Source organism: Salvia splendens, unplaced genomic scaffold (assembly GCF_004379255.2).
Source record: "Salvia splendens isolate huo1 unplaced genomic scaffold, SspV2 ctg1029, whole genome shotgun sequence".
In the NCBI taxonomy this organism is placed as follows: domain Eukaryota; kingdom Viridiplantae; phylum Streptophyta; class Magnoliopsida; order Lamiales; family Lamiaceae; genus Salvia; species Salvia splendens.
In genome coordinates this window covers 17,416-38,872 of record NW_024598569.1, presented here as the reverse complement: position 1 = coordinate 38,872, position 21,457 = coordinate 17,416, and the positions used below count along the sequence as shown (strand labels likewise).

At 40.6% G+C, this 21,457-nt stretch overlaps 2 protein-coding genes and 2 pseudogenes across 2 annotated transcripts; 1 reads left to right on the top strand and 3 right to left on the bottom strand.

The window, feature by feature from the left end:
* Positions 1-1,559: 1,559 nt before the first annotated feature.
* On the top strand, positions 1,560-2,861 carry LOC121788385 (annotated as a pseudogene).
* Positions 2,862-3,334: 473 nt separating this feature from the next.
* On the bottom strand, positions 3,335-6,896 carry LOC121788386 (protein STABILIZED1-like). Its single transcript, XM_042187070.1, has one exon. It carries the CDS (start codon positions 6,752-6,754, stop codon positions 3,680-3,682), a length of 3,075 nt encoding a protein of 1,024 aa, XP_042043004.1. The 5' UTR covers positions 6,755-6,896; the 3' UTR covers positions 3,335-3,679.
* Positions 6,897-9,186: 2,290 nt separating this feature from the next.
* On the bottom strand, positions 9,187-11,502 carry LOC121788388 (QWRF motif-containing protein 3-like). The gene is made up of 6 exons (XM_042187073.1): positions 10,528-11,502; positions 9,923-10,042; positions 9,703-9,819; positions 9,546-9,632; positions 9,360-9,467; positions 9,187-9,270 (listed from the first exon to the last, which is right to left on the bottom strand). Exons 1-6 carry the CDS (start codon positions 11,500-11,502, stop codon positions 9,187-9,189), a joined length of 1,491 nt encoding a protein of 496 aa, XP_042043007.1.
* A 5,867-nt stretch (positions 11,503-17,369) lies between these two features.
* Positions 17,370-21,311, bottom strand: LOC121788389 (annotated as a pseudogene).
* Between the last annotated feature and the right edge of the window lie 146 nt (positions 21,312-21,457).

Sequence of the window (21,457 nt, the reverse complement as noted above, 5' to 3'; positions counted from 1 at the left end):
TAAATACTCCCTCTGTTATAAATGAGTTACTTTCATTTTTGGGATGTCCCACCACAAATGAGTCATTCCCTTTAAAGCATAAAATTTTTCCTCTTACTTTATTTTCTCAAATACTTTATTCTTTTCACTCCTCTACTCTTCTCTACTCATACTTTACTCTCTCTACTTAAATTCTTTGAAAATTAATTCAAATCATAGGCAAAAAAATGGTTAGCATATGATGGATGGAGGAAGTATAATATATAAATAATTATTTAAAAATCATTATATTTTAAATAGTCACCGAATATTTGTATACACAATGGCCATTAAAATTCTTAGTACCAAATATTTTAATAATAGTTTCTAGAAATGAGTAAACAAAAAATATAATGAAATTGTAGTTGATGAAACAAAAATTATAGAAGTAATTATGCTTAGTTAATCCACAAAATGGGCCAACCTATTTAGTTATGCCAGCTACAAACATTTTTGGTGGCCCAACAAATAATAATAAAATAGGCCCAAATATTTCAATCATTTAACCTTATTAAGCAACCATCATCTTTTTCATCCTTCCATCATCATCATCAGATCCCTGAAATTTCTGCAACCCTCCCCTTATCTATCTCTACTCTATTCTTATTAGTATTGTTCCTTTCTCTTCTTATTTTTTGGAAAAGGCGGAAGGCTTCGGGTAGAGTTGAAGCTGCCGTGGGGTCGGAGACGGAACTGCACCAGGTCAAAGGTCGAAGATGATGTTTTCCGGCAGTGTTCGGTGGACGGTCGGTGGGGTCGGCCAGCCCCGCGCGACCCCACCTGGATCCGCCTCTGGCTCTGAGTAGAGAAAGTAGTGATCACTGATCATGGCTCCTGTGGTAAAAATAATAAATGAATTAATATTGTAAGAGTAAACATTACGTGAAAGCATATATAAGTGGAAAGAAACTAATTTTTTTATTATATTCTTGGCAATTTTTTAAGGACTATTTGATAGCATTATTCTAAAAACTGAATTTATCGTATATATAGGGTTACTAGGTTAGTGCAAAACACTATGAATTGACTATGACATGGATGGTTAAATGGTGGATCGATTAGTCGGTTAACCGATTGAGAAATTGGCCTAAACTCCTATTGTAACGACACCAACTTATTACTCAGTTGGCATTACTAATCGATAAATTTAAGCCAATTGTTTAGCTTGTTAACCGAAAAAAATCATAATAAAATTTTAAAAATAGTTAAGTCTTGCGATGGGCCATTTGAATCACCCTTGAACTATGTACTCGTATATATATTGGCATAGTCATACTATTCATATATACATGAAATAACCCCACGTCTAATATTATATTTATACCCAATTGAAATGCAATAAAACAGAAGACAAAATAGGAAAGACAATCACATTTCACCTCCTAAAATATAGATCTAAAATTTAGGATGTCCATTACTATCTCAACCCCTCCAATATTAGCCTCCCCAAATTTATTACTACTAAAAAAAATCTAAATCCACTTTTATAGTTTCCACATGGATTCTTGACTTGTCTCATCTTTTCTTCTCCTCCAACCCTACCATGCAACTCCAGCTCGGAGAGGGCAAGAAAAGTTGTTGATTAGCCACCCCTAATCTAAACACACACATCTTTCACTTTGCCGCCGTCTGTCGCCGCCAACGCCACCGCGACAAACACTCACGAACCACCTCGTGAGCACGGCTTTCCCGACAGGCGGCCAAGATGAATGACCTCTTCTCAAATTCTTTCAAAAATGCACAGGGCAACGACCTCGAGGCTGGCGGAGGCGATGGCCGCACTGAGGGCGTCAACCTCGATAAATTCTTCGACGACGTCGAGAATGTCAAGAAGGACATGGCCGACGTCGAGAAGCTCTACAAGCGGCTGCAGGAATCCAACGAGGAGAGCAAAACGGCCCATAATGCCAAGACTGTTAAGGACCTGCGGGCCCGCATGGATGCTGACGTGTCACAGGTTTTAAAGCGGGTAAAACTCATTAAAGGCAAGTTGGAGGCATTGGAAAAGTCCAATGCAACCAACAGGCGGGTCCCAGGCTGTGGCCCAGGGTCTTCAGCCGACAGGACGCGGACCTCAGTGGTTAGCGGCCTGGGAAAAAAGCTGAAGACCATGATGGATGAGTTCCAGGGCCTGCGGGCACGCATGAACGAGGAGTATAAGGAGACCGTCGGGCGGCGGTACTTCACCGTGACAGGCCAGAAGGCCGACGAGGAGCTTATCGAGAACCTAATCTCGAGCGGCGAGAGCGAGTCGTTCATGCAAAAAGCAATCCAAGAGCAAGGCGGGGCCAGATAATGGACGCCATCTCTGAGATCCAGGAACGACACGACGCTGTGAAGGAGATGAGAAAAATCTAATCGAACTCCACCAGATCTTCCTTGACATGGCGGCACTCGTGGAGGCGCAGGGGCAACAACTCAACGACATCGAGAGCCACGTGGCGCACGCGAGCTCGTTCGTGCGGCGGGGGACGGAGCAGCTACAGGACGCGCGTGAGTACCAAAAGGAGTCACGAAAGTGGTATTACTACGCCGTTTTGCTCGTCATAATCCTCATAATTTTTGTAACATTCCCACTATGGTCAAATCTTGTGATGGCGAAATTGATTTAGAAATTGTGTGTAATTCAATTAATCGTCTAAGATATATTCATATAGGTTATGGTTTTTACTTTCCTTTTTCGGATGGCATGTGTAGCTCAAAATGATCGCATTTTTACCGTGCATTTTGGCAGCTTTCCGAAATATGAAAATTTTGTTGTTTAGCAATTCATTAATGTTGGATTTGGATTTTGTAACTGTCGCTGAGAATGAATGAATCTACATTCTTTTGCTGGATCTCAATTTTTAATTTTTTTTTTGTTGGGTTTTTTTCTGTAGGGTTATTGAGAAGGCTTGAATTTAATTAAATTTAGTATTCTAGGATCATAGCTTGTAAATTGCATATGCATGTATAATATCAATCGGAAAAGAAAAACAAAAACAAATTTGAGTTTGGAATCACAACCTAACGTGAAATAGAAACCCAATTCAATTCATTAGATAATGCATTATATAATTTATATAATATAACCCATCAAATTCCAAAACTTCTCACCCAAAATAAAAATTCTCGGTTAACATAGTAAACCATCAACTTTCACTTTTGATGCACAAGCTAACATAGTTCCATCCCTGATCATGTATCCAAACAAAGCTTAAGCAAAATAAAACAATTTCAACAATGTCATCTCCAAGGATTTCTTGGCATATTTTAAATCTTTACACTCTCTTGACCAATTTTAATCATTTTCATATCTCATGTTTAGCATATTGTAAGAAACCAACAACAAAGCTTTCCATTAATGGTAAATTTACTTCCACCTTACTCAGCTTGAGGTCATAGGTGTGGGATAGATCATAGAATTAGATATAATACTAATATTATCACACTACAAAGAAATCCAAGATCAATACAAAAAACATACAACCTAGAGCGTGTATAGCAGCAGCAGCAGCAGGACATGAATAAAACCAGTCAATAAGCAAATTCTACAAAGCAGCAAAGATAAGCAAGCAAATCCATAGGCTGAAGAACTAGTCAGAATTCACAATCAAATTCATATATCTAATGCTTTAGCAAAATCAAAAGCGACACTAAACTCATCACTGAGGTAAATGACCTAGTTTTTGCCATTTTCAGCAGCATGATCTTCTTTCCCTATAGCAACCACCACCTTTTTCAAGATAAACTCCGTAGACTGATGGGAATTCTCCACTGCCTTCGATATCCCCTGCCACTTCTCCCCATGCTTTGGGTCTGCAGTGACGCACCTGTTCAGCACATCCCTCTGGTTATCCTCCCCACCATGCTGGAGCTCGAATTTGTAGTACAGCGCCCAGATATCCCCAATATCCGGAGCAAGTGTCACAGCCCTATTAAACCATGTCCTAGCCTTGTCAACCTTCCTATCATGCCAAAATATCTTCCCCACAGCAGCGAGGACATGAGGGTCGTCGCCGCATTTCTTGTACGCATCCCTGCTCTTTGTCTTCTGTTGAGGCCGAGGAGCCATCTCTATTGAAGCAGCCCAGAGGATACCACTAGTCGGGCATTCTTGCAACGCCTTTGCCATCAATATTTCGGCTTCCTTCTTGTGACCATGTCGAGACTCAGCTCTCACTGCAGCAAGCCAAAGCTCGGGCGTTTGAGGGTTTTTCTTCCTAGCCATTGTCAGAACAGCGCGGGCTTTGCTTAATGCATTCACCTTCTCCTCCAAGTGAGCAAGTGAGAGCCATAGAGGAATACACTTTGGGCAGTGCTTCAACCCAAGCTCGTACGCATCCTTGGCTCGTTCCAAGTTCGCAAGACGCTCCTCCAACTGCCCCAGCATCAACCAGAGCTTGAAAAACGAAGGAAATTGCTTAAGCCCTTCATCAAGCAACCTCCTCTCCTCTGCAATGTTCCCCAGTTCTCTCTCAACAATGGCAGACTTCATCCATACTCTCTCCGTTCCTCCCCTCTCTCGTGCTTTTGCAAGAAGCATCCTTGCCCTCTCTGGCTCATGATTCTCAAACTCAAGCTTGAATGCAGCAAGCCAAATCTCTTCGGAGTTGGGAATTGCAGCATATGCTTCTTGAAGAATCGCCCGAGCTGCAGGCACATCCCCAGCAAGCCATTTCTCCTTGGCACCCATGAGCCATAAAACTTCAGCATGTGGTATGTAAGTAACAGCCTTCCGGAGTAGAGCATCGAGAGATTCCCGAGTGCCATGGCTCTTCTCAAGCTGAGCAGCCTTCAGCCATATGCTCTTCTTTGTTAAAAACACAGTTAAAGCATGGGCATAGATGGCCCTCGCCGTCTCTATCGAGCCTCTCTTCTTGCACTCCTCTGCATCAGCAACCCAAGTTCTCTTCCTATCTTCTTCTTCCACCCCAACCTCGACCGTGTTGTGGATTATAGCTTGACAGGTAGCAACAGAACCAGCTCTTTCAGCTGCCTCGGCCTCTTTCATCCACATTTCTCTGTCGATCTCAACACCTTCCCTCTGCAAAGCTCGAATACCCCTCTCAATAATCTTCCCAACCATGCTCGTATTCCCATTAGCTTCTTCCAACTTGGCAGCAGTGATCCATATAGCCGGCTCCTTCGAAAGCTTCTCCCTCGCTTTATTCAGCACTTTCTTTGCATTATCGTAAGTTTCTAGCCTAGCAAGTGCCAACCATAGCTCAACATGCAACGGGCAGCATTCCACAGCCCTCTGCAACAAAAGCCTCGCATCTTCCTCATTAGCAAGCTCAACAACCGCCTTCCAAAGCCTCACAGAGTCTGGTATATGCTCAAGCCCTTTCCTCAGCACTCTACTCTTATTCACATCCTCCAACTCAAGCTTCGCTGCTTGAATCCATAACTTCACTGAGTTAGGAATCGCCTTCACACCTCTTGCAATCACAGCCTTCGCATCAACATGAGACGCCAAACGGCACGCCTCCAACCACACATCCTCGCTTTTAGGGCATTCTTCGCACCCTTTCCTAATCAAATTCTGTGCAGCCTGAAGCTTCCCGGCCACCTCTTCTAACCTAGCCGCGGCAATCCAGCCATGAGGGTGTTTCGGATTCGTCTGCGTTACTGATTTCAGGAGCAATCGAGCCTTGTTTATATCAGACACCTCAGCATCACTAGTGATCTTCATACTCTTCAAATCTGTTAAGTAACCTTTAGGATCCACCACAGTCAATCCAGAGACTGAATCAGACAGCCTATCGAGCTTCAATGACAACACAGTTCCTCTCCCTTCACCGACAGCAGTTAAATCTGTAACCGGAGTCTGTGCCCATGGCGTTTCAGTCCCACCAGCCGCCCTGCTCTTCGGATCCAAAGCACTCACATGCTCCTTTTCCTGCCTTGCCTTCTCTAACAGCGTGTCTGGTACCGGAACGAAACTTTCGAATCTCTTCTTCTTGTTCCTCTGAGAATAATCCCCGATCTCTGGTATGCTATCCCACTCATCGGTCGATAATGTGTACAATTTCCTCTTTAAATCAGCAAACTGCTCTGTGATCTTCGGATTCGAGGCTCGATACTTCTCAATCTCCTCCTTCAACCTCGCCTCCCTTCTATCTTTCCTCCGCGAATCCATCCTATTATCAATCGCCTCCCAAACAGCATCAGCTTCTTTATCCTCATCGTCGTACTCCGCAGAAGCAAACAATCCAGCGTCATTCCCTTCGAATTCATCGAATTTCTGATTCTCGTCATATCCCTTTTCCTCAGCCTCCTCCTCCTCTTCCTCCTCGCCAGCTCCCTTCCCCCGGCCGCGGCCCACGCCAGGCGTCCCAGGTGCGCCGATCGCCGCGGCGGATCTGTCAGGCAAGTCAGGGGCAGCTCGGGCAGGACCGATATCAGATCGGGTGGTGAAACCGGTTGCGCCACGGCCCAGCCCGGCGACGTAATTCGGAGGTGGCTTCGTGTTGAGGAAGTCAGTTCTGGCTTTTGGAGCCACGGGCGCTTGCATACCGCCGAGGAGAGGGACGTGTAGGGTTAGGGTTGAATTTAGGGAAACCCCCAAATCGGACAGGAAAACGGCGTCGTTTCCTTCGGTGGAGAGGAGGCGTGGCGAGAGATAGAGGCGCTGGTGGGAAATTGGGATGAGGTGGTGGCGATGGAGATGGAGGTTAAGGTCCCGCAGAGTGGTGGTTGAAGGATTGAGATTGACGGTTAGGGTTTTGCTGAAGGGGGATTGGACATACACCATTTTTAGGTTTGATATGTGCTTGGAAATTGGGGGAAATTGGAATATGAGAGGGCTGTGCGGGTGTGTGTGAAATTGGGGGAATGGGAGAGAGTGAAAGCAGCCGGAGATGATGAAGACGGTTTTTCCCGACGAGATGATCGAAGTGTGTACTGTGTGTTTTGTCTGTGTGTATTGGTAAAAACAAGCAAGGTTAGACCATCCACAACGCGTCTCGGGCCGGGCTCGCGTCTCGTCTCGGAGAGACGAGACCCCCGCGAGACGCATTGCAGCGCCCATCTCGTCTCCAGCTCGCGACCGTCTCGTCGCGTAGCTCGTCTCGGAGGGACACGAGACGAGCTGTCTCGCCACGCGCCAGGGACACGTGGCACATCCCCATGCGTGCGTGACGCCCACTCGCTGGCCCGCGAGTGGGCGTCGTCACTGATGACGCAATAATTCATTTTTTTAAAAAAAAAATCGATTTTTAATAAAAAAAATTTTTTTTTTTTAAACGGTAATATTACCGTTAAATATTTATTTTCATTTTTAAAATTTTTAATTTTTTTACTCTATAAATAATTCTATTTCATACTCATTTCAAACACAAACACACATCTATTCCTCTCAAATCCTCTCTATCACTCCAATTTCCATCTTCAATCAACTCAAACAAATGGATCCTTTTGAGCAAATGCGCCAATTAATGGAACAATCACCCGATTTGGGGAGATACCTATTTCCGTCGCCGTTTCCGCATGCGGAAACCGCTATTTCTCCACATAGCGAATACTTTGGCGGCCAGGGAGGAGTTCTTCCGAGAAGGGTTCGACGCGGTCGGTCGTCCCAGCCACACGACGCTGCAGAAATGTACTGCAGCCATCCGGCAGCTTGCGACTGGACAAACGGCCGACATATTCGACGAATACCTGCACATCGGAGACAGCACTGGGCGCTTGTGCTTGCTCAACTTCTGCAGAGGCGTCCGGGCAGCCTTCAGTGACGAATTTCTCCGGAGGCCAACCACGGAGGATTGTCAGTTCCTCCTCAACCTGCACGAACAAGTGCACGGATTCCCCGGGATGCTTGGCAGTGTCGATTGCATGCACTGGCAATGGAAGAATTGCCCGGTGGCTTGGAGGGGTTCCTACACGAGCGGCCACAAAGGCACCCACCCAACCGTTGTACTCGAGGCCGTTGCCGACTACCGACTTTGGATCTGGCACGCGTACTTCGGGGTCCCTGGCTCGAACAACGACGTAAACGTGCTCCAACAGTCCGACCTCTTTACCGAAGTTTTGGATGGTAAAGCGCCGGCCATCAACTTCGTCGCCAACAACCGGCGGTATAAAATGGGGTACTATCTCGCCGACGGCATCTACCCGAAGTGGCCGACCTTCGTGAAGACGTGCGGCAGGCCAGCGAACCCAAAGCAGGCTCTTTTTGCGCAGAAGCAGGAGGCTGCGCGCAAGGATGTGGAGAGGGCGTTCGGGGTTCTCCAACCGCGCTTCAACATCATCAAAGCCCCGGCTCGTTCGTGGTTCATGGAGAGCATGGTCGACATCATGTATACGTGCATAATCTTGCACAACATGATTGTCCGAGACGAAGGACCAGATGCCGGAAATTGGTTCGACCCCGAATCCCCCGGAAGCTCAACCGCAAGTAGTCCGCCGCGAAGTGGAGCGCATCCATCTATACAAGAACGGTTGGCTATTCGGGCAAGGACACGCGACTCTAGCGCCCACACCCAACTCCAAGAGGATCTAATTGAGCACATTTGGGAAAACTTTGGCGGAGAAGATTAAATTATGTCATTTTTATTTTTTTAGAATTTTAATTATGTCTTCGTTTTTTTTAATGTTAAGTTGTAATATTATTTTAATTTTAATAAAGTGTGTTTGTTTAAATTGAATTGGGTTTTAAAAAAAATTATAAATTAAATTGAATGAATAGTAATTAAGAGACGATATAGAGACGGTTAATAGACGGAGCGTTGCAGGTTCCGTCTCTTAGTTAAGAGATGGAGGAAAAAAGGACAGTGGGGCCCTCAAATAGTGCTCAAATAGTAGTTAAGAGACGGTTTAAGAGACGGTATAGAGACAGCGTTGTGGATGGCCTTATATTTGTGTGGGCTGACGCATAAATCATTACTTATAGGGACTATTTTATAAAAAAAATTAATTAAACTATATTGATGTATAATTTAGCTCATTGATAGGGGGTTTTGTATAAAAATTTACATAAAATGGGTATAAATTAAAATAATTAACAAAGGAAAAATATAAAGCTGAATCGTATCTTGACTCGAAGTGAATTTGAATCTTGACTCAATCATAGAATTTACGTATTGTACGACGAAAGGATACAAATTCATATCAAATGAAGTAGAAATTTCTCTAATTTTTTACAAATTTATCTAAATCTTTTACAGAGTGTGAGAGAGTAACAAGAAATTACGCCAACATCCCTTGTTGCTGCTGCTGCTGCAGCATCAACCTTAATTGCATAATGCTACTCCTCAAACTCCTCTCTTCCAACTGCAATTAAATTCAAAATGAAATTACTACTAGTTTTCAACTAAATTAATTGTGCAGCAAAAAATTAAACTATAGATTTTCTCAATCACCTCCAATGTAGAGATGAATTTGAAAAGGTCCAAACATTCCTCCAATAGTTGCTTCTCTTGTATAACTACAGTTGCCAGTTTAGCCACAACTCCAACATTTTTTTCAACCTAAAACAATTAAATTAAGTTAATACACATAATTTTCAGAGATACAAACACACAATTAACAGCAAACTAATTAATTACCGTAGGTTGAAAGGCAGCAACCATAATATTGATTTTAGTTGCAAAATTTGATGCAGCACACATTGCTGAAGCCATTTGTGGTTCAACCTGCAACAAATTATTATTCGAATCAATTTTCATTTTTCGACTCCAAACAAATATATATATATATATATACCTTTGCTCCATCAACGAGGGGTATTTTGCAAACAACAGAATGCAAGCAATCTGTTGTATTTGAAATTGCTGATGAATATTGTCTTTCCATGTTTGCCCAAACTTCCAATACTTTCATCTATGATATCATGAAAATGATTTTATGTTTATAAGTAACATTAGAGTACATATTAATCTATAAATTAATACTATCATCACTTTTATAGTATAATTTTATTTACCTGAGACTGAATTATGTAATTTAATTTCATCTCCAATTTCTCCTTCTGCAGCTGTAATTTCCTTTGTAGGATAGACTGTTGAAGCTTGAAAAGTGCAACTTGAACATGTTGGAATTTTTCCTACAAAAAAAATACCCCAAAAAATATTAACACACAATTAATCAATAATCATAGTATATAAATATAAAAATAAGGGATATTGACATCTAATATCACGAAACTTTCAAAAAATTGGATTTTTCCCACGAACTTTAAAATTGGCAAATAATATCACGAACTTTACCCTGTGTTTGTTTTTTCCCACGAATGAAAAAATTCCCACAAATAATATTATGATACGGATTTGTTTTCGTAATTTCTCGACAATAATTTGAGAGCTTCAAGTTTTTCAATCTTTGAAGATAGTTTTTCTTGAAGCACACCGTCCAAAATTGTTCTTCAATCTATTAAAATAACATGAATTTTTTCATTCGTGGGAAAAAACAAACACATGGTAAAGTTCATGATATTATTTGTCAATTTTATAATTCGTGGGAAAAATTCAACTTTTTGAAAGTTTCATGATATTAGATGTCAATATCCCTAAAAATAAAATAGGAGTAAACCTCGCAATGTTTGGCATAATTCTCATTAGTAACCTCACTTTTTGCATTGCTAAATCTCCATCGGGCCAACCCATTATGCAGCAACTTCAACTGATGCACATTCTCCGCCGAGCCCGGCCCGGCCGAAGATGAAGCCGACGACGATTTCCTCCCCTTCACCAAATTAATCCCCAAATTCAATATATTCCTCATTCCCTTCCCTTTGGGAGAGCTCAGAGCCCTCTGAGAGCCCGTTCGGGCCAACGGCCCGGCCCAATCTCCACCACCCTTCTTCCCCGAGTTGAAAATTTTCGGAGAATTCTTCTTATTATTATCAATTTCCAGATGTTCACCGCTCCACCGCCGTGACCGTGACGGCAAGTCGTCGATCCGGTGCTTTCTCGAGCTGACGGTTGGAGCCATATACGACGCCAGCGAGAAATCGAAATTCAGGCCCGAATCGTATTTCGAAAACGAGTTGTTTCTCACTGCCACCTCATCAATAGAGAATCTCCCCGGCATGATATTTCCGTTATCTTCTTCCGACGATTGCGATTTATCCAGAGAATTTGATTTCCTCGTGTATCGCGTCGATCCTCCCAAAATTGGATTGCGATTCTCCTTAAAATCCTCTAGCTGGCTCCGGATCCGTATGAATTCGGTGCAGCTCCGCTGCCGGCCGAGAAGCGGCTGCGGATTTCGATCAATTTTTCCGTTACTCCTTCCCTGCTCCGACTCCTCGCGCCGCTCGCCGCCGATGGAATCGGCCGTCTTCTTCGCCTTTGAAGAAGCTTTCGACGTCCAAATACCCCGGAGAAATCCCGAATTTTCAAGGGTTTTAGGCTTTCTCAATTGATCGGCTCTCTGCTTCATTGGAGCGAGAATACTATTTGGGGATTCAAGGCCGCTGCCGTAATAATCGGTTGTTGATGAAGTAGAAGCCGTGCTCGACGCCGGAGAGAGGTTTCTCGGGCTCAATTCTCTCGATTTCTGCATATCGGAACACGCAGTGATGGTGAGAGTGCGTCTGTTTTTCATTTTTTGCTGTTGAGAGAAAGGGGAAAAGCCCGCCAGTTTTATATAGCTGAGGCGTGTAAATGGACGGGAATGCCCTTGCATGGAATATGGTAACTATATTTGTTTTTTTTGTTTTGAATTTTGAAACTCTTAAATCATATGGTAACTATATTTGTTTTCTTTTTTTGAATTTTGAAACTTTTAATCATTTGGCGATATTAGGAATGAAGAATGGGATTTAAAATTTTGAAATATTATCAATTATTTTTAAGGCAAAGGAAATTGGATTTGGTATATATGATAATATGAATATGATGCGTTAATTTGTTTCTTGACTTGTTTTAAGAGACAATTTAGAAGTTATAAAATATTTGTGATGTATATGGAGTATATTAAAATTTGATGTTTGTATATGTATTTTGAGTTTGTGTGTATATGTGGGGTAGAAGAGTGTTGTGTGGGGATTTATTTGTTTAGCTTAGCCGGCATATTTAAGTGGGGAAATTTCTGATTTTTTTTTAGTTTGAGAAGATAGGTATATTGTTTAAGTGTGATTTAATCATGGGTTTAAATTTTAATGGGGATTTACCACGAGTCAATCTTGATTTTAGGGAAATAGTTATATTAAAAGTTTTGGCTTTTACTCTACCAACATTTTCATTTGTGGTGTAATATTTAAGTTTAAAGCTACCAATTTTATGGCAACTGCCAATTTGGAGGAGATAAGTATTTAGAATGTGTTTAGTATAGAGCATACTAACAAAATTATAATAATATTGTGTAATAGGTAATTGCCCTTGAAGTCCAGTTTGAATCTTATATTCATCTTATATGTTACGTTTCTGTTGTAAAATTAATTTGCGATCGTGAGATTATTGTAAAAGTATTTATATTTCAGAAATTCGAAACCGCGTAAATCTCCATGAGAAATGAAATAAACCCTTCAATATTCTGAGATTGCAGTTTAACTAGTCTTTCCATTTCATCCCCTCATTAAATTTCACATTACGTATATAATTTAAAAATTAAAGAATAAAATAAACATCTTGGGGGAGTAAGATTGATATTCGGTGTATGAATATTTGGGAACAAAATTTAAACTTTATGTTCAAAAACCAAATCAATTTTTTAAATCCAAGTAACCATTTTTTCGAAAGCAGTTAGTATTAGAGCATCTGCAACGGTGGACGGACGGCGTCCGTCCGTCCGTGCCAGCGGCACGGAAGACGTCGTCCGCCGCTGCGCTCGCGCCGCTGACACGGCGTTGCTCGATGCATCGAGCACGTCCGTGCCAGCGAGCAGGTGACGTGGCAGCGTGTGATTGGTCAACGGCATTTCCGTTAGAAAATCTTTTTTTTAAATCGAAAATAATACCAAAAAATTAAAAAATATATTTTCCCAATCCCAAAAAAATGCCCGTTTTTTCCCTTTTTCTGTATTTTTTATTTTTTATATTTTTCCCCCCAAAATCATCTATAAATACACACATTCATCATCCATTTTTCACATCAAATCATCTCTCATTCATATTTTTCATACAACTTATCTATACCTTCGTCTCTCACTCAAAAGCTCAAATGGATTTCACCCATCTGATTGCGGAAGCGGAGCGCGAAGAACAAGAATATTACGAACAACATCGTGCCGCTTATGAAGCATATGTCGCAGCGAATACCCCCGCCCCTCCTCCTCAACCAACTAGATCAACTCGCCGCTACATCCATCGTGACCGGGAGGGAGCCCACGAAAGGCTCGTTGCCGACTATTTTGCCGACCCGCCGCGGTTTCCGGCAGATTACTTTAGGCGTCGTTTTCGCATGTCAAAGCGCTTGTTTATGCGTATTGTCAACATATTGTCCGCCCGTGTTGAATTCTTCCAAACAAGTCTAGATGCAGTCGGTCGGCAAAGTATCTCGGCGTTGCAGAAGTGTACGTGTGCAATCCGACAACTCGCTACTGGGCAAACGACCTACCTCTTCGACGAGTATTTGCATGTCGGTGAGCCCACTGGAATCCTTTGTCTGAAAATTTTTTGCGAGGACGTTCGTACAGCTTTCGGTGATGAATTCCTTCGGGCACCCACCACCAATGATTGCCAACGGTTGCTTCGTCTTCACGAATCAGTCCATGGCTTTCCCGGAATGCTTGGTAGCATTGACTGCATGCATTCGAGGTAGAAGAATTGCCCGACTGCTTGGATGGGGTAACACTTAAGCGGCCACAAAGGCGGCGGCCCCAACACTTATCCTTGAAACGGTCGCCGACTACCGCCTATGGATTTGACATGCATATTTCGGCGTTGCCGGATCCAACAACGACTTGAACGTGTTCTATTCTTCACCCCTCTTCAATGATGTGTTGAATGGTGTAGCACCGGCGATCTACTTTACCGTCAACGGAAATACATACCACATGGGTTACTATCTCACCGATGGTATCTACCCAAGGTGGTCGACTTTCGTGAAGACGCTTAGCAACCCGCAAGACCCAATACGGGTTCTTTTTGCGCAGCGTCAAGGGTCCGTTCGGAAAGACGTCGAAAGAGCCTTTGGGGTCCTTCAAGCCCGATTCAACATTGTGAAGGCCCCGGCTCAGCTGTGGTACGTGAATAATATCGCCGACATAATGTATTATTATCTTACACAATATGATTATAGCCGACGAAGGACCGAGGGCGGCTAGCTTCTACGACGAGGATGAAGCCGGAAGCTCAAGCACGAGGTCTCCCCCACGCCGAGGTGTGCATACGACGGTGGGTGAGAGGATCGAAACAAGGCACACAATGCGCGATACCCGAACCCACGTTGAGCTACAAGAAGACCTAATCAAACACATGTGAGTGAAATTCGGCAACGAGTAGTGGGTTTTTTTATTTTATGAATTTAATTATATAGTTTTTAATTTTTAGGAGTTTAATTATGAAAATTTTAATTTTTAGGATTTTAATTATGTAATTTTTAATTTTTAATGTATTTTGTAATATTATTCCGTGTATGCATAATGTATTTTAATTTTGTGGAAATGTTTTTATTTAAATTGAATAATGGAATGGTGGGACCCTTGTGCTCGTCCTTGCGGAAGGGCACAGCGGTGGGTGTTGTGCTCTTACCTAAGAGCAGACAGAAAAAGTGGCGATGGGCCCACAACCGTGCTCGTTGGCAAGAGCACGGTTGTGGGCGCTCTTATTAGTAAAAGCATAAAAGAGGAGTTTCGTGTCGTGATAAATTTTCAGTAACTATCATTTTCACTTGAGTGAAGACCGACTTGTATATCTTATGCTCGGATCCAAATACAGTCAAGTTATGCAAATTACACGAGTCGAGAATGGATCTAATCAATACTATTATTATATCAAAATATTATAGTTATTAAAATAAAATGAAAACTGCTTAGATTATATTATTATATCAAAATATTATAGCTATTAAAATAAAACGATAACTGCATAGATTAACACTAAATTAGAGAATCGGATAATTGACAATCCTTAAAGAAGTTTCAAATATATCTAAAAACTTAAATCTTATAGTATAACTTCATTGACTTAAATTATTGTTCACCTACCATATATCAAACTAAATTGCAACTAGATGAAAAAAAATTGCACAAAAATATAATTTATATATTTTTATAATGATGCTATTTAAGAAGGGACTTTAGTCCCTAAAACCATTAACTTTCTCAAAATATGTTACTCCTATAAAGTATAAAAGTGATACGAAAAATGACAAACTTTAGTGTCGGTTGTTCTTCTCCCCGAAGGGCTAGAAGACGGATCTGGTTGGACTATGTTATATTTTTTAATCCTAGTTGTCACTATGTTTCTTCACATGGTGTATGATGTGTAAAATCATAAGGTTAGAATTAAAATATTTAAGAAACACAAATAGTATATCAGTCATTTCCTCAAATATGCAGAACCTTTTCCCAAACATGCGGATCATGATCATTTTCATTTTCATTTTCATTTTCATTTTCATTTTCATGATTCAAAGTATTCTAACCTAGAAAGCTTCAAACTACGATTTGTCAGCCACATTATCGAAAAGACTAAGAAATGAGAAAACGTTGTAAGGTTTTAAATTTCTGGTGTGAGGACGAAGACTTTAAGATTGTTCACGTAGATCGTATTTTGCCGAAAAATTTTAAATTCGGATCGGGCTGGGAAAAAACACTCTCTACCAAAGTTTGTGATTTTTCATACCACTTTTAGAATTTATGTGAAATAGCATTTTTTTAAAAAAAAAGATAATGATTTTAAGGACCAAAATCCCTATTAAAAATGCAAATTATTTTTCTTAATTACATTAAAAATTATCCTTAGCCATTTTTTCCGTGGTGATTGTATAATTATTTGGATTCAAGTTTGAAATTATGTTATACTACTCCGTCACACAATAGTATGCACGCTTTCCTTTTTAATCTGTCACACAAGAGTGTGCACTTTCTAATTTTCGAAACTCCTTTTTCTATAAAAGGTGAGACTCATTCTCCACTAATAATAATTAATTACTTTTTCTTTATAACTCTCTCTTATTTTGACAAATGTGTATTAAAACTTGTGTCCAACCAAAAATACATACTCTTATGGGACGAAGGGAGTAAAATTTTCATAGTATTTCTTGTTATTGTTATATTAATATAATTGATAATAACACAAATTTATACATTAATTTAATTGAATTTAAAATTTAATGATTTTATGTACATGATGTACAATTAAGAGTGTCCACTATGGACACGCCGCGGCGGTCGCCGCGATTGGGGCGGAGGGGGAGAAAGGCGCGGCTATCATAGTGAGGGGGGTGTCCGCCTCGGAGGTGGACGCGGCGAGGGGGGGAGGGAGGCGGCGGATGCGGGATAGCCGCGTGCGGGGCGAGGACGCGGCGTGCGTCCCTATAGCCGCGCCTATAGGCGCGCCTCCTATAGCGGAGGACAACCGCCGCGGCTGGCGATTTTCCGATTTTTTTTTTTTTTTTTTACACTTCAATTCACCTATAAATACACCCCACTCCATTCATTATTTTCACACCATTCCAATACAACATCTATACAAATTTCTCTCACTACAATTTTGGGTCGGAAATGAACAATATGTGGAGAGACAACTGGAATGCTATGCTTCAACAGATGAACAATAGTGTGGGCAAGTAGGGGAGGTGGTGGCGTTGCGTAAACTTGGTAGTGATTTGTACTAGATTCAATGTAGTGTGTACTTTTAATTTTAATTTTAAATTAGTGTGTTTAATTTTAATTTTAATTTTAATTTTAATTTGTATTTTAATTTAATTTAAAGTTAAATTTTATTTTTATTCTTAATTCGTATAGTCGACTTCGTCTACGTACGTATATCCCGATAAATTTTTTCGTAATTACTTGAAACATTAATAAAATGAAAGTTGATTATAAAATTTGGGGGCTATTGGAGGTGTCCACTATAGTGGCGGAAATAGAATTTTGGGGCTATGGACAAAAATCCGGGGCTATGGACACAAAACTGGGGCGGGGCTATTGGGCGTGTCCACCTTATAGTGGACACCCTAATGTATATAAATCTTTATATGTAAGCATACGAAGCAATGTATAGTCACTGTTGTGTATTGAGTAACTTTGGAATGTGAGAAAAGTAGAAAACTTAGTAAATCCCATTGAGTTGATTAGAATACACATTTTATATGGCGTGATACGATCAAATTTACTGGTAGAAAACGGAATTTCCTCGAGAAAAATATAATCTATTAATTACGTCACCCATAATTTATTTATTCTACTTCTTGTACAAAGAAACAAAATCTTCTTCACCAAACATCAGTTTCTTCTCTATGTAGAGTAGAGAGTGTGAAGAGTTTTTTCATTCGTTCTTCTCTATACAATAATTTCAAATAGAGGAAAAAATCAACAGCCTTTTGCAATAGCTCGTGGAATTCATTCCTCTGATCATCAAGCATCAGATACATAACAGCATCGCCTCAGCTATCGGAACCACCATTGCGGTGGCAGTACATCGGTTCGCCGGAAATTGGACTGATATTACTAATCTTTGACGAGCCATCGACGGCCATGAATCTTGTAACCACCAAATGCAGTGTCAATGGAGCTTTCATTGCCGCTCTCTGCACTGGTGTACCCGGATTTGCGTCGGTGCTTCTTCCTCTTCGAGCTACTACTGCTGTCGCTGAAGCTCCCAATAAGGAGGGGATCATCAATTCCTCGGATCACTGCCTTCGCCGAGGAAATGCAACTGTCGTCCTTGGTTCTCTTTTCCTTCTTTATGTTCTCGGAGATCTTATGCAGCTTTTGGTTAAACTTAGTGATTCCTTTCTCTACTGGCTCTACTGCTTGAGTGACTGTGAACTTCACATCATTCACAATCTGCATAGAAAAGTGCAGAAAAACAGATTTTAATACCATCAGCAGGAATTCGACATCAGGCGAAAGTAATGACTGGCACAGAAAAACCGGGTTTTTGTTAAATGACGATGAATGAAGCACTTACCATTGACACAATACCTGGGTGAAAGCATAGGATACTTCTACACAAATATGCTAACGAATAATTTCAATATTGCAGAAGAGTTGAGTATAAGAAGAAATGAGAAGAACTTACATATTCACCACCCCCGAGAAAAACATCCTTAACGCTCTCTCTAATTGTCATTCCACTTCTGGCTTCATAATCAGGTTGAGGAAGGCGCAGCTTTGTGGGGCGTTCACTATCCCTAACCTCATCTGGGTCCAGAGGACAATCCACGGATGCATAATCTCCAAGGACTGCAACACTTCCAGAAAAGCGATCTCCCATTAACTCATAAGGCGTTGCCGGGAAAACATAAAGGTGAACCACAGAAGCAAGACCCATCTGTCCTGGACGAATGCACAAACATTCATAACATAAAATATAATATCAAACTATAATACGAGAAGAAATTGAGTACTGAGCCCATTGTGTATCTATCAAAATCAAGATATTGATATTAACAACGGAAGCCTAAACATAATTAACGAAAATCGGTCAAGAGCAGCAGCCAAGAAAATGCAGCTTAACATAATTACCTCTATGCAGATGATGAAGTCCTGAACACTGGATTTAAATTGCAAGGACTCAGCTATTGGACTTTTAAATAAGCCAACGGCATAGAAAAGAGCTATTGCAACCCCTTGCCACCAAGTTAAGAACACAATTGACTTGAATGTCAGAAACTTGTACAGTGGTTTGATGTGCGCCAATTCATTTTTGTGATGGCATAAAAATGAACTAAACAATACAAAGCCCATGACTGACTGAAATTTAAAACCACAGCCATATACGGGTACCTATAAAACAAAGAAGGAAAAAATTGTTAAGAGTAACCAAGCTTCTTATCCATTCATTTGAGCTACTCACTTTGAGTAAATCTTAAAGGAATAAAATCCATAGGAATCGAGATTAAACAGAAGCAGCTACTGCGTATGAAGGTTATAAATCGATATGATTACTTTTTTCATTAGATAAAACAAAAATTGGAGTACCAAATTCTTTAAAACAATGTACATCACACTAGCTTATAAGTATAGTTTCACTTCAATGAGTGGTGCATCAAAAAAGTAGCATAGGCTTTTCACTCTAGCCAATCCAAGAAAAAACATGGTTGCCTACTTTTTTCCTAATATTTCAGGCTTCTCATGGTCCCACCTTTCTGCCTGCTACATGTGTGTCACAATCTTGAAGGGTTGCAGGTAATCAAAAATAAGTTCCAATATCTAGTCAATACAAATATTCAAAGGATGTAACGTACCCACAATTCCATTTGAAGTCGCCTTCACAATACACATCAAAAGCTTCGAGAATTACTGCTGAAATAGCGGTCAGTGCTTTTATTATCATCTGCCATCGAAGTTTCCAAACTTGTCAAAGCATGGTGATTGGCAAGATAAAAGAGTAGAAATAGTGAACGGCAGAACACACTGAAAGATTACAAATGAAGATGGAACTTACATACTGAACAATTCCAAACTTGATAACCTGAAAAACCCACTGACCAAGTTTCCAAGGCTTCAAGATATAATTCATCGGAAAAGGATGCCTCACAATTCCCCTTTCATGACCATGATCATCTAGTAGGGGTGCTTTCATACCTGCACGCCCTTCCCTCCTCATAAACTCAATTGCCCTCTCTTCTCCGCCTAATTCACCATGTGAAAATTGGATGATCTTGTTCCGGCAAATAGTTAGTTACTCTACTTTAGCAAGAAGTTTGATGACCAGGGGCCATGTGAACTAGCATAATGTTATACAAGTTTTTTTGAAGCATTCATTGATCTGCTAACTTATGGAGTATAAGAAGTTAATATGTGCAATTACAGATACTAATTGAAGAACTTCAACATTAAGAAGGAAGCTTGATCATATACCTAAACAAGCAATTAGATACCTCCCAAAGCAATACATGGCAAAGGACTCGTAGCAATCACGAGCAATCCCAACATCAACACTAATTGCTGGGTGTACCATAGAAACAAACTGCAAACAGAAGACCTTGCTTGAGAAGGAAGTAATATCTTAACTAGATTTTTCACAAGCAACTCTCACCAGAAAAACTCACATAAAGAGTGAAACCAAGAATACATCTAATTTGAAGCAATTCAAGATATCAATCAGGAAAGTGTACTTCATAATAGAAGTACAAAACTAATTAGTACCAACAGTGACTAATCCGCCTACCTGACTGTGTGAGAAGGGATCCATTCGGAAATATTGTCTTACGAAAAGTAAATTAACTGAAGAGAAAAGTGATCCCACTACAGAGAATTAAAAAAAATTATTGAAATCATACTAAAAAAACATGCTGTAGGCTTGCATAAGCCAATAAATAACACAGTTTGTAAATTTAAATATGGATTTGAAGACGTTAACAAAGTAACTCTAGTGCTGCAGAGCAATGAAGGACCCTAATGCTACTATTGGCAGAATTACCGATACACTGAAGCTTGTAGCATCATAGTGCTTCAAGCCTTCCGCATGAGAATCATCTACTAATCTTAGGCGATTCACCGTACAGTGACCATAATATTGATACAAAATCTTTGCAAACTCAGAAAATGTCTAAATTTTCACCTGATAGGCACAATGAATTCATAAATAACACTGCTATACCATCTCATCTTTCACCATATAAGCAGTCTTATTATCTCTTAATCACAACAAAATACTGCTAAACACAAACTCAATTAAACAGAAACATCTTCCAATACACCAAAATTTCCACTTCTATAACACATCCACCAACAAAATCAACAAAACATCTCATGATCAATCATAACTATTCAGCTAAACCAGACAGAAAAGGACAAAAAGACATGGAAAAGCTTACTGATTCAACAGCATAGCATGGAACCATGAGTACCACTCCTATGAGAAACTTTTGCTCCTGCAATCACCAAATCGCCGTTAAAATAAACAAAATCCGCAGCAATTTGAAAGGTCGTAGAAACGGTTGAAGTGGAACCTCGGGATTCTTGTAGGCGGACAAATGCTCGAACATGAGGTATATGGAGAGGGTGAGAGTGACGACGACGAAGGTACCGGCGATCAAAACTGCCCATATAGGCGTTGAATATATTCGGCGAGCCAAATTAGGAGATGATAATAACCTGAATTGACGATTCTCAGCAGCATCAATTCGAATTCAGCTGACTCCGATTGGGAATTTGATTGATTTCGATCCGTGGAATTGGAAGCTCATGTAGATTCGGTTTCGTATCGCGGTAGGAAAGAAGGGGTTTGAATTGAAGACTGGAGGATGGGACGATTTCATACGACGACAAATTATGACTATTTTATTTTATTTTTTAAAATACTTATTCCTATTAGTGTCTATTGTTATTTTTGGGGTAATTATTAAAATGTTGGGTTAATTTTCATCTTGAGTCTTGACGCAATTTAGAATTTGAATTA

What these genes read in the sequence shown, in the direction of transcription:
- LOC121788386 (XM_042187070.1), bottom strand. Translation starts at nt 6,754, where the DNA reads ATGGTGTATGTCCAATCCCCCTTCAGCAAAACCCTAACCGTCAATCTC.
- LOC121788388 (XM_042187073.1), bottom strand. Translation starts at nt 11,502, where the DNA reads ATGCAGAAATCGAGAGAATTGAGCCCGAGAAACCTCTCTCCGGCGTCG. An exon ending in ATTATGCCAAACATTGCGAG is followed by an intron (nt 10,043 to 10,527) that starts GTTTACTCCTAT and finishes TTTTTTTTGTAG; the next exon opens with GAAAAATTCCAACATGTTCA. An exon ending in ATTACATAATTCAGTCTCAG is followed by an intron (nt 9,820 to 9,922) that starts GTAAATAAAATT and finishes ATGATATCATAG; the next exon opens with ATGAAAGTATTGGAAGTTTG.